Here is a 13154-nt window from a genome sequence, read left to right on the forward strand (position 1 = left end):
AAGATTATTAAAAATTCGGGGCAAGAGGCGATTAAAGTTTTTAATTATAATTAATCGCATGACTTCACTAGTTAACTCACGATTAATCATAAATTTTACATCTGTTCTAAATGTACAATAAAAAAAAATCTAGGTTTTCATACTCTTGTTAACAAAAGTGGGAAAAAAATAATAAACTAATAGAAATAGTTCAAATGAATTTTTGACGTCTATAGCCGTCAATGGCAGTGAATGAGTAAAGGTTAAGTCGAGATAAACGAATGTAGAAGCTTCTCCTGTAGCTACTTGGAGCATGCAACCCTTCAATCTGGATGTTTTCCAGATGGTAAAAGGTTGTTTTTAGTGCCTGATTTGATGTGATTGATGAAAGTCAGAGCCGATTATTATTGTTTACAAATTATATGTATGAGCTTTCTTAATGGCTTTTATTTTTTGGGGTCAAGCAAAAGTTCAGTTAGCAATAACGAAATGAACTGCATAGTTGTTGTTTTTTGGGTGGGTGGGTGGGGGTGGGGTAACACTGGAGGGGGGAGTAGGAGGAGGAGGAGATTGAGGAGGATGACGATGACGACAACAGATGACGTAACTGGAGCAGGTGATCGGTTCAGATTTACGTCCACTCGCTTAACTTGTTCCTATCGGACGTGGACGACGTGAAGATGCGCCGTTGAGGAGGAGGACAGAGCAGATAGCAGCAACAATGACCGATGAAGTAAGTGTGACGATATTAGCGAGCGGCGGCCACTTTGGCATCCCGATGTTTGTGGACACACACGAGCCGTAATGTAATCGTAAGAAATGATCTCGGGTGTTTCGAACTCGTTGTTCCGGTTGGACGATTTGACACCCTCCGCTAAACCGCATTCCCCCCATGGCAACATCGTAGGGGTTCGAGTGACCGAGGACGACACGACCGCGACACCTAAAAATAACCCCATAAGGAATATTTCCGATTTCCTCATTATATACTCCGGTGCGGTATTTAAAATGGAGTTTGCGTGTCCTATTTTGCGGCGGGTGTTTGAATAGCTTGTTAGCTAGCTTAAAATCCTGACAGGTAAGGTTAGCAATTTAATACGTGTCCTTGCGTAGGTGCTGTCTTATTTATTATAATGTCTGATTGTTGTTGTTGTTGTTATTGAGCCATGTAGGTCATGGAATTGAAGATAAAAGCTGATCTGCACGTTTGCTGTGTTCTGCAGGTTCCACTTGTCAGAATGCACAACCGTCGACGTAACGCGCCCATTTCTTAGCAAGGAGCTATAAAAAGGTCCGACTGTGATCCGGTTTAAATCACATCAAGTGGACCTGGAAGTTCTTCATCCGGGACGTACGAAACGCTTAGATGTATGTCTTGGCACTTAAACGTTAGAGGACTTTTAGTGTGTAACCCCAAAGATCCAGAGGAAGAGCCATGCACAATTCATCCCCTGAAGCAGTGACGCAGTACCCGGACGGGTTCGTGGCGGCTAAAGATGCCACTCTGGAGACAACGCTGGGCAGTGCCTACTCGCCGGTGGACTACATGAGCATCACCAGCTTCCCCAGGCTGCCAGAGGATGAAGTGATGCAGGGGGACAATGCCTTAAAATCTCGTAAAGATGAAGACAACGTCCTCGGCGAGCAAGAGACGGGTCCGTAAAATTGTCATATGATGTTTCCTAAGAATAAAAAAAAAAAAGTCCTCTAAAGTCACTTTAGGTGTTGCATGCGTGAGGAATTCAGAAAAGTGTTTGGTAAAATGTTCTATATATTACATTCCAGACCCGGATGTGTTTTTGAGGTCCGCTCGTCTCCAGCGTCTGCCGTCCTCGGTGTCCGACCTGGCCTACCATGATGCCGTTTCCTTGAGGGAGACCACCACAGACCCTTTTATGCAAGATTGTGCTTGCCAGCGGGATGGACTGAAGGTCATCATCACGGCCTGTCTCACCTTTGCCACGGGGGTCACCATTGCTCTCATCATGCAGATCTACTTTGGAGACCCCCAGGTGAGTGGACATTAGCATATTGCAATAGGGTTGATTTTTAGGGCTTGAAACGAGGCCTTGAGTAATTTGAGTACCCCAATATTTTTTTTTAACCCTGGAGAACCCACGGGGTCAAATTTGGCCCCTATAAATTCTGCTACTCAAATAACAAAGACCTTTTTTTTTCTTTTTTACAAATTTAACTTCAAAAGTCCAGAGTGCCACTTCTGACCCCTGCATGGGGCCACCTAGTGGAGGAATATTGCACTTAAATAGAGTGGTGGTGACAAGATGGCTGGCAACATGCTGTTTTGTTGAGCTGGAAATCAATCCAAACAAAACCATCTTCTCAGCAAACCATCAGATGGCAAAATTATTATTTTTTTTGTTAATCTATTTCATATCATGTTGCAGAATACCTAGGAGTATGTTTTATATATATATTTTGATCAAATTAGCAACTCTGAGCTAGTTAAAAAAACAAGGGTTAAAATTGAAAAAACATATATTTTGGTGTTCAGTGAACTTATAGCAGCCATTTAATGTATAATTCATAATTTTCCAAAGAAGAAAAGGGTTCTTGGGTTCCCCAGGGTTAAACACTTTTTTTTTTCTGCTTTTAGTACCCGTTCCGCAGGAACTTCAAAATAAACCTTTGCTTACCCACGAATGGGGTATATGCCACGGAGGAGGCGGGACTTCCTGGTTTCCACACATCAGTGGGCCGCGTCCCAGTTCTTGCGCTTCCGCCTTTGTGCCCCTCGGTTGCGCGTTCCCGTCGACGGGTGCGAGAGTGTAGTGTGTCTTTCTCAGTTGTGTGGAGACGTCCTGGGCGCAGGGGTGGGGGTGCGAGTGTCGGAACACAGCCATCAGTGGCCGGAAATGACCCCGATGTGTGGAAGTTGGAAGTCCGTGGCGTGCGTCTACCCCATACATTGACAATGCCTTTGTCGCTTTTATTTTGAAAATGTTCTGGTCAGTACGCGGTGGCGTGACGGCTGTCTTAACTCGTCTTTCCAGCTGTAGTTGGGGCCGGATTATATTGCTGTCATATATTGCAACCAATATCAACACATTATCTTCCTGAAATCATATTCAGTCACAAATTAAGGATGAAAAAAAACACACAAATGAATTACGCTGGTATTCGCTGGTATTGATATTCAGTGCTTTTTGTTAGCTTCTATTGGCTAGCAGCTAAGTGAGTGAGTGACGCATGGCAAGAGCCATCAGTCTACTTTTCAAAGGCAGTTTAATTTTATTTAATGTGTTATGTTCTCTTGGTATTTATAATTATAACTAAACCCAATAATTAATTACGCTGGTATTGACATTCAGTGCTTGTTGTTAGCTTCTATTGGCTAGCAGCTAGCATCTAAGTGAGTGACCCATGGCAAGAGCCATCAGTCTACTTTTCAAAGGCAGTTTGATTTGATTTAATGTGTTATCTTCTCTTGGTATTCATAATTATAATCAAACCCAATAATTAATTACACTGGTATTGACATTCAGTGCTTGTTGTTAGCGTCTATTGGCTAGCAGCTAGCATCTAAGTGAGTGTCCCATGGCAAGAGCCATCAGTCTACTTTTCGAAGACAGTTTAATTTTATTTAATGTGTTATGTTCTCTTGGTATTCATAATTATAATTAATTACGCTGGTATTGACATTCAGTGCTTGTTGTTAGCGTCTATTTGCTAGCAGCTAGCTACTAAGAGAGTGCAACCATTAAGAGCTGTCAGTCTACTTCAAAGGCAATTTAATTTAATGTGTTATGTTCTCTTCGGTATTCATAATTATACTTTAACCAAAATAAATAAATAAATATAGATATTATTTGTATCCGAACAATTATTCTATACTATATAATTTTTAGTAGAGTATCCAACTACCAAAATATTCGATATCTGCAGCCCTAGTTAATTTGCTAAAATAATTCTGGCCTTGCACGTGGCGGTCACACACAAACTGCCTCATTTTTCTCATTAGGTCTTTCACCAAGGAGCGTTGGTGACAGATGTGGCTCGCTGTACATCCCTCGGGTTCGAAGTTTTGGGGAAGCAGGGGTCCAGTGTTGATGCTGCCATCGCTGCTGCCCTCTGTTTGGGCATTGTACATCCTCACACCTCGGGTTTAGGAGGGTGAGTTGTCAAGAGGAAAAAAAAAAATCACGTATGCATTGGGGATTTTTATTACATTTGTCTGTATTTACCAAGATGTATGTGTGATGTCCTCAGTGGGGGAGTTATGTTGGTGCATGATATCCGGAAAAATGATACAAGGATCATTGACTTCCGGGAAACGGCGCCGGCTGCCATTCGGGAAGAGTTACTCCAGACAAACCTTGATCTCAATGTGAGGCATTCAATCCCATTTGGATGTTAAGCAAGCCATACATTTAGGATTTTGTTACTGCATGATTCATGTGCATTTCAGCCCGGGCTGCTTGTTGGCGTACCAGGAATGCTCAGTGGGATGCATCAGGCACACCAACTTTATGGCAGGTATGTAATAATAAACTCACTTCACTGCCATAAATTCATTAAAAAAAACATCAAAAGATCATTAAAAATTAGGGGCGACAGGCGATTAAAATTTTAATCGTAATTAATCGCATGACTTCACTAGTTAACTCATGATTAATCACAAATTTTGTATCTGTTCTAAATGTACAATAAAAAATTCTAGGTTTTCATACTCTGTTAACAAAAGTGAAAAAAAACCCTAATAGAATTAGTCAAAATGAATTTTTGACGTTTATAGCCGTCAATGGCAGTGAATGAATCAAAAGAAAAGATTATTAAAAATTAGGGGCGACAGGCGATTACATTCTTTACATCGTAATTAATTGGGTGACTTCACTAGTTAACTCACGATTAATCACATGTATGTCTGTTCTAAAATACAATTAAGCAAAATTCTAGGTTTTCATACTCTAGTTAACAAAAGTGGGGAAAAAAATGTTAACCTAATAGAAATAGTTAAAATTATTTTTTGACGTTTATAGCCGTTAATGGCAGTGAATGAATAAAAAATAAAAAAACATTATTAAAAAATTGGGGCGTCAGGCGATTAAAATTTCAATCGTAATTAATTGCATGGCTTGAGTTAACTCACGATTAATCACAAATGTTATATCGGTTCTAAATGTACAATAAAAAAAATTCTAGGTTTTCACACTCTTTAACAAAAGTGGGGAAAAAAATGTTAAACTAATAGAAATAGTTAAAATGATTTTTTTACGTTTATAGCCATTAATGGCAGTGAATGAATAAAAAAAAAAAAAAACATAATTAAAAATTTGGGGCGTCAGGCGATTAAAATTTCAATCATAATTAATTGCATGGCTTGAGTTAACTCATGATTAATCACAAATGTTATATCTGTTCTAAATGTACAATAAAAAAAATTATAGGTTTTCATACTCTAGTTAAAAAAAGTGTGGGGGGGGAAATGTTAAACTAATAGAAATAGTTAAAATGATTTTTTGACGTTTATAGCCGTCAATGGCAGTGAATGAGTTAATTGTAGACTTTTGATTTGAATTGAATTGATTTTGCATTTTTCTCTATAATGTGTTCCCTCAAATCATGGCCTCGAGTCTTTGTTTATTGAACTACCTGTTATTCCATGTTGAGGCAGAACTAGAAATGATTATTTATCTAAGAGAGCAAGTACTTGTTCCCACGCCGTCTCATAGGAGAGACGCAGGGTTGGCCATCTTGCATGATCAGTCCACAGAAAAAGCTGCACCTTTACACGACTAATTGGGCTAACGAACACATTTTTTGGTCAACCTAAATGGCCAATGAAAGCCAAGATTCTGTTCTGCTCGTGGGGCCCGTTTGCAAAAGTACTACAGATGACAAAATTGGTGATTCATTTCGCATGTTTTTAAATGTTTGTCAATTTTAAATGTCGTAAATTTGCCAGAATACCGTGGAGGGACGTGGTTTCCGTGGCAGCAGATGTGGCCAGAAATGGATTTAATGTAACTCATGAGTTTGGTAGGTAATATAACGTGACTTGCTAGAAATGAGATTGGATGTCTTCTGACTTGTCTTTTTTGTATCCCTAGCTGAAGCTCTGGCAAACGTGAAGGACCAGAACATTTCGGATGCCTTTCGGGATCTGTTCCTACCTAATGGCCAGGCTCCCCTCTCTGGCTTGTTGAGCAGACGACTGGATTTGGCCAATCTCTTGGATGCTATTGCAGTTAAAGGGATAGCCGAGTTCTACAGTGGCAACCTGACACAGGAAATTGCTTCTGTGGTAAAGATTTCACAAATGTTGACTTGTGATTACATAATTGCATATCTAATTATTTTCACGCTCACTGAGCACTCTCATTCACTGCCGTTGACGGCTATAGACGTCAAAAATTCATTTGAACTATTTATATTAGTTTAACATTTTTTTCTCCCATTTTTGTTAACAAGAGTATGAAAACCTAGATTTTTTTTGTACATTTAGAACGGATTTACAATTTGTGATTAATCTTGAGTTAACTAGTGAAGTCATGCGATTAATTACGATTACGTCTGATGCCTCAAATTTTTAATAATCTTTTCTTTTTTTTAATTATTATAATTTTTTTTAGTAATGTGTTTTTTGTAAAGAAAAAAATAAAAAAAATTAGGGGCGTCGGGCAATTAAAAATTTTAACCGGAATTAATCGCATGACTTCACTAGTTAACTCCGGATTTAACTTTTTTTACATTTAAAAAAAACACACCAAAAAAAACATTATTAATTTTTTTAATTAATTGCATGACTTCACTAGTTAACTCACGATTAATCACAAATTATATATCTGTTCTAATACCCCCCCCCCAAAAAAAATTCTAGGTTTGCATACTTTTGTAAACAAAAGTGGGCGAAAATGTAAAACTAATATAAATAGTTTAAATGAATTTTTGACGTCTATAGCCGTCAATGGCAGTGAATTAGTTATATTGTACTGCCCGAACATATAAAAAATGACTTATGATTCATGAAAAGATGATTAAAACCAAAAATAAATGTTAGATAGTATATGCTATATCAAAATGACTCACTGTAAAACAGAATACAATAGATGAAACTCAAACTAAAAATGGAATTGTACATTGTACCTTTTAAAAACACGCCACGTTTATTTTTATTTTTTTTAACACTTCATGGAGCATTGAAAAAAACAAACACAACCTTTCAGTAAGTCGGGGCGGAGCTAACTAAACCACTTAACGGAAGTGGTCGAAACGGCCATTTTGACGGCCATTCTTGGTGAGCAGAGATTGTTACCATTATATGTTAGCATTAAGCTAGTGGACTTGAAGACAACTTATGTGTTGTTGTTTTTTTTTTTAAATACACATTGTGTAACTATCTTTGTTTCACATTTATTTTGACAGTAAACTCCGTTAAACAGCTTGAAGCTTCATTTGAGAAGAATTAGTCACTATATGTCAAACTGCCACGATACCGTGCTCATATCTCAAATTTCTACTCACAAGTCAAATAAAAAATTGGCACGACAGCTCGTATCAAAAAAAAAAAATTGGAAGTCAGGTCACTTGTATCTCAAGGCACCACTGTACTCAAGTTCTGAACTGTAATAAATAAGGATCATTTTGGGGGTTTGTATGGACTCGACAAGACTGAATTCGGTGAATGGCCTCGACTATTGCATTTCTCTGCTTTCCTGATTGGTAAAGGTGCAAGCAAGTGGTGGGGTGCTCACAGAAGATGACTTTGCTAACTACAGCACAGTCCTTCAGCAGCCAGCGCACATCAACTATCAAGGCGAGTACCGTTTTCCTTCTCCGTTTCATTTCTTTTATTTTTTTTGTAACAATCAGTACAATTGTCATATTGCTCTTTGTGGATGTTTTTGAAGGCCACCACGTGATGGTGGCGCCAGCACCCCATGCAGGTATTGGTCTGATCGCAGCCCTTAACATCCTGGAAGGTTACAACATTAGCAGCCAGGTGCCCAGGAACAACACGTATCACTGGACTGCAGAGGTAGGATTGACCCTTACACTAAATCTGGTTTCACTCGTTCACTGCCATTGACGGCTATAGACGTCAGAAATTCATTTAAACTATTTCTATTAGTTAAAAAAAAAAACAAGTGTATGAAAATCTAGATTTTTTTTTTGTATATTTAGAACAGATATAAAATTTGTGATTAATAAAATAATAATAAATTTGATTAATTGAAGTCATGCGATTAATTACAATAAAAAAATTTAATTGCCTGCCGACCCTAATTTTTAACAATCTTCCCCCCAAAAAAAAGATTATTAAAAAAATGTCTTGTTTCACAAAAGTGGGGGAAAAAATGTTAAACTAATAGAAATAGTTCAAATGAATTTTGGACGTTTATAGCCGTCAATGGCAGTGAATGAATTAAAAAAAAGAAAAAAAAAGATTATTAAAAATTTGGGGCAAGAGGCGATTAAAGTTTTTAATCGTAATTAATCGCATGACTTCACTGGTTAACTCGTGATTAATCACAAATTTCATATCTGTTCTAAATGTACAATAAAAAAATATATAGGATTTCATACTCTTGTTAACAAAAGTGGAAAAAAATGTTCAACTAATAGAAATAGTTCAAATTAATTTTTGACGTCAATGGCAGTGAATGAGTTAAGGTTCACTACAGTACACTAGAGCCTTGATTTAATTGAGTAATTGTGGGTTGTCTGTTAGACCCGATTGCCTCTTAAACTTTTTTTTTTTTCTTTCACAGCTACTGCATACTATTTTCTATCCGTCTATTAAATCGAGATTTCACTGAACAGTAATTCATCCATTGTTGTCTTCCAGTCGGTGAAAATAGCTTTGGCCCTGGCGAGTGGCCTGGGAGACCCCATGTTTGACACTTCAGTCTCAGAATTAGTCAGCAAGATGTTGAGGTACACATTGCACCGCTCTGCTGCATTCCAATCAGTTTTTTTTTTTTTGGTGGGTCCGGCTCGTTCGTTATCGAAACGTTCCTTGTCCGATCTCTAAGCAAATCGCAGGCGTCCTCGCTCCGCCAAATGATCAGCGACTCTCAGGCCTTTCCTGCCGGCCATTACGCGCCCTCGTTCAGTTTGGAGGATGGTGCAGCAGCTGCTCAGGTCATCGTCATGGGTCCGGATGACCACATCGTCTCAGTCGTAAGGTATGCGTTCGTACAACACTGACTTGTTTTGTTTGTTTTTACTCAAGATGAAATAGTTACTTAGCGTATTTTGGTCTTTCAGCTCCCTAAATAAACCGTTTGGCAGTCGGATAGTGACTCCTTCTGGAATCCTTTTGAACAGCCAAATAATGGCCTTCTCTTGGCCTAATAAAACCCAAAACTCCACACCTAATCCTGTAAGTATGACTTTTTATCGGTGCCTTGGGATACGAGTTCAATTTGTTCCGTAGCCACACTCGTATCGCAAATGAATGGAAATTCCATTAAAAACGACAACAAATCTTGTAATGTGTATTTTAATGAGGAAAATGTCACGCCGTAATATTGTACGTCATAAACTAAAATGAAAAATATATTTTTTTAAAGTTTTTTTGGAACATCAACCGAATACTGCTCCTTCTGGTATGCCCGCCTTGGCCACTTGGGGGCAGCAGAAGACAAACTGACGGATAAGCGTTATTATGAATCCCACTGGAGTTGTAGGCCAGCTGCAATATGATTGGCTGCTGCATGGAGTGCTTCATAATAACGCCTCAACTCTCCCACATGTTCAATGCAGCACTAATATTATACGCAGAAGATAAAGGATATTTTCGGTTATTTGCACGCCGCTTGTTTTCAGTCTGTTGATTAAAGGGTTTAAGCACTGCAACATGGATGCTAATTAGTATGAGCGTTAAGTTAGTGGCCTGAAAGGTAAAGCTAGTTTTTTTTTTTTTACACGCACACACAATGAGTTTTTTTCCCAATGCTTTTAATTAGGGGTGGGAATCTTTGAATGTCTCACGGTTCGATTCGATTCCGATTTCTGGGCCTGCGATTCGATTCAGAATCTATTTTCGATTAAGAACGATTTTTGATTGAAAATGATTTGATTGACAATGATTTGTGCTTCAATTTATAGATGTGCAAGGAATTGTACTGATCTAATCCAGTCTGACTCGCTAATGCTAATTAGCGCGCGACTCACGCGACTTTTATCACTCAAAAGAATGGCTCCACACAAAAAAACAACTTTTATTGGAATAACTTGATCGTGACTTTTTCCTTCTACTCTCTAATGTGGCTACAACTTAACAGTGTATTAGACCGCGTGGAACCACACTGCCCCTAAGTGGCCACATTGGGTACAACATGAACAGCGCTCCAAATAAAGGCACACACAGACAAAGGCAAGACAGTATAAAATAATTTAAAAAAAATCGATTTTTAGACATTTAAAATCGATTCTGAATCGTACTAAATGAGAATCGATTTTTTTGGCACACCTCTACTTTTAATGCTACACGTCCCATGTCGCCATATACGTAAATACATATGTGCATAATACCGTTTAGATATTGGTTGCTGTCAGTCGATTACAACTTTTAATCTTAATTAATCGCATGATTTCCATTGTTAAACTCTTGTTAATTATCTTAAAAGTGGATAAATATATTGTATCTTTTAGTTCATTCAAGTAGTAATTCATAAAGTTGCAGTTAACAGTCAGGGTTCAAAGGAATGGGATACATTGAGTCATAGATTTGTGTTGAGGTAATAATCTGCCACTAGGTGGCATTGGTGTTTCATGTCGGACATTGGTGACAGGAACACTACATTTCTTTTCAAATTAAGAGCAGGTGGTATTTGGAACATGAAACAAAATGTGGACATATATTTTATTGTCACATTAAATTATCGCTAAAATGTGTTATAGTGACTGCTTTACACAATGAACAATTGTATTATTATTATTTTTACTGGATTTAATGCTTGTTAATGCCATTTTAGGCCTTCATTTGATCCAAATCTCTTTTGGGGCAAATTGTTCAAACCGCTTGAGCCGAGTTGAGTTCAATGTCATCATACAGTGCTCGTTCGTATCTCCAGTTTGAGTTCTTAAGACAAAGCAAAAAAAAATAAAAAAATTGGCTGAAGGACAGCTTGTATCTTGATCAACTCATATGTGGGGTCACTCGTATCTCAAGGCACCGCTGTATTTTAAAAAAAAATGCTGGATGTTGGCTTCTTATGACCTTGTGAAACACGGTTGATGTCATTAGCATAACAACCTCCAGCCTGGGAAGCGACCGTTGTCCTTCCTGTTGCCCACCGCAGTGAGGCCATCCAACGGCGTGTGCGGTACATACGTTGCGGTCGGATCCTGCAACGGAGCCAAATCTCTTAGTGGCATCACACAGGTGATTAGTTTTCATGTCTGATTTTTGACCGTGGTATTTAAAGCTTCCTGCTTTTTTTTTTTTTTCATGATGTTTCATTATCCGTCACAGGTGCTGCTAAATGTTTTGTCCTCACGTAAAAACATGAGTGACAGTTTAGCGTATGGTAGACTCCACCCACAGCTGGAGCCAGACATCCTATTGGTCGACTGTAAGTTTTTTTTTTTCTACTCCCATCACATATTGTGGACATTTTTTTCAGTGCTACTTTTTTTCCCATGAAGTTCATATCAGGAGTAAATGCTGTGAAACTTTATTGACAATTGCAAGAAAAGCCCAATTTCATCAATCTTCTCTTACAGCTGAATTTCTAGATGAAGATGTTAAACTGCTGGAGGCCAAAGGCCACAAGGTGGAGAGGACGGATGTTTTGTCCTTGGTGGAGGGCGCCCGGAGAACTAACGACCGCATCATCGGAGTGACGGACCCGCGGAGTTCTGATGCCTCGGCGCTCGCAATGTCCAGGACTTAGCTTTTGTCCCAAAAACGCCGCTGCTTATTCATTTGGGACAAATTGAATGGCAATGGACTGTTCTGCTGAAAACGAAACGACGACACCGCAGGTTGAGAATGATCAGTTGATTTTTAAGGCAAGAAACCCTTGTGGCGTTAAGTTGAATATTATCCGTTCTTCCCCACAAAATGACATTCCCGTTCTGCTGAGCTCGTACGACAAAGAAAAATGTATTGAACCATTCCGACTCAGTCAATCATGTTCATCCACAATTGATCTTAAACTGTAGAAAATAAATGTGAATTTTTTACAGGCATTACAAGTTTTGCAAACGGGCTTCTTAGAAACTTTGCGAACCCCTGCAGTCATCCAACATTGGCTCCCTTGCCTTATTCCTTTCTGTCTAAAAGTATCTGATTCCCCTCAGACGCTGAATGAGCTTATATTTAGAATCGTCTTTATTGGACAAGCCCAAGTATGTTGAAAACACGGAAGGTATTTGTCACTGGTAGTTTTAGCCACTCAAGTACTACAGCAAACAAGCCACTATAACACAATATTGTATACATTTAGGACATGAACAGTACGTGCAGAGATTCATTTTAACCCCTGGGCGTTATTTTATTTTGAAATGGCTTGGTCAGAACCAACAAAAAGCCAAAAAATGGTCAAATAACGCCCAGGGGTAAAGTGAGCAGTAATGCAGTCATTCTGATAGAACAACAATTGTGCAAATAGTGCAATGTTCTCTTAAACGTGTTGTCGTACTACTCAACGCACCAATATTCAAGCCAAGCCGTTCGCAATTGCCCCACCAGCGGATGACTACACGACATCAAACAAAACAACATTGAAGTTCTGTGCGCTTGTTTGTTACGTAACTTTTGCATCAATGTTTTTTGTTTTTTTACTGTATGTAGATGCACAGTTTTTTTTCAATGCATGTAGCAGATTTTTTATTTATATATGAAATTATTTTTAGGTGGTGTACATAACGCTTAAGATCAACAGCAACGTGGTTCTATTTTAATGTAAAATTGTGATAATTTTATCTTAAATTGTGCAATATGGCTTTGCTTGTTTTATTGTCTGGAGCGCGCCGTGTACACATTTGCACAATATGTGAATAATTTTGTGATGGTTTTCCATACAAATAAACATTCACCCTCATAAAAATGTGACTGAAGACTGCTCTATGTATGCGTATATTTATATGAAATGAAATGATTCCACTGATTGAATGATTCTGTACTTTTATATTCTCACATTCCATGTGGACATTACTGAAACCTTTGCGTGCAGTATATCTTGTATAGAGACATATTACCCTTA

The 13154-nt window shown here is 38.4% G+C and overlaps 1 protein-coding gene across 2 annotated transcripts; it reads left to right on the forward strand.

Moving 5' to 3' along the window:
• Positions 1–549: 549 nt before the first annotated feature.
• ggt7 (gamma-glutamyltransferase 7) lies at positions 550–13003 on the forward strand. 2 transcript variants are annotated; one of them, XM_077576519.1, is made up of 16 exons: positions 550–712; positions 1203–1634; positions 1765–1991; positions 3959–4110; positions 4207–4324; positions 4406–4473; positions 5903–5976; positions 6048–6241; positions 7666–7753; positions 7848–7975; positions 8786–8874; positions 8973–9125; positions 9208–9322; positions 11192–11329; positions 11420–11519; positions 11671–13003. In XM_077576519.1, the coding sequence occupies exons 2-16, from the start codon at positions 1415–1417 to the stop codon at positions 11838–11840; spliced, it is 2034 nt and encodes a 677-aa protein (XP_077432645.1). In that variant the 5' UTR covers positions 550–712; positions 1203–1414; the 3' UTR covers positions 11841–13003. The 2 variants fall into 2 exon arrangements, with proteins under 2 accessions (XP_077432645.1, XP_077432654.1); XM_077576528.1 differs by lacking the exon at positions 550–712 and adding an exon at positions 765–1057.
• Positions 13004–13154: the final 151 nt, after the last annotated feature.

The sequence above is a fragment of the Vanacampus margaritifer genome, chromosome 1 (genome assembly GCF_051991255.1).
Source record: "Vanacampus margaritifer isolate UIUO_Vmar chromosome 1, RoL_Vmar_1.0, whole genome shotgun sequence".
Lineage (NCBI taxonomy): Eukaryota > Metazoa > Chordata > Actinopteri > Syngnathiformes > Syngnathidae > Vanacampus > Vanacampus margaritifer.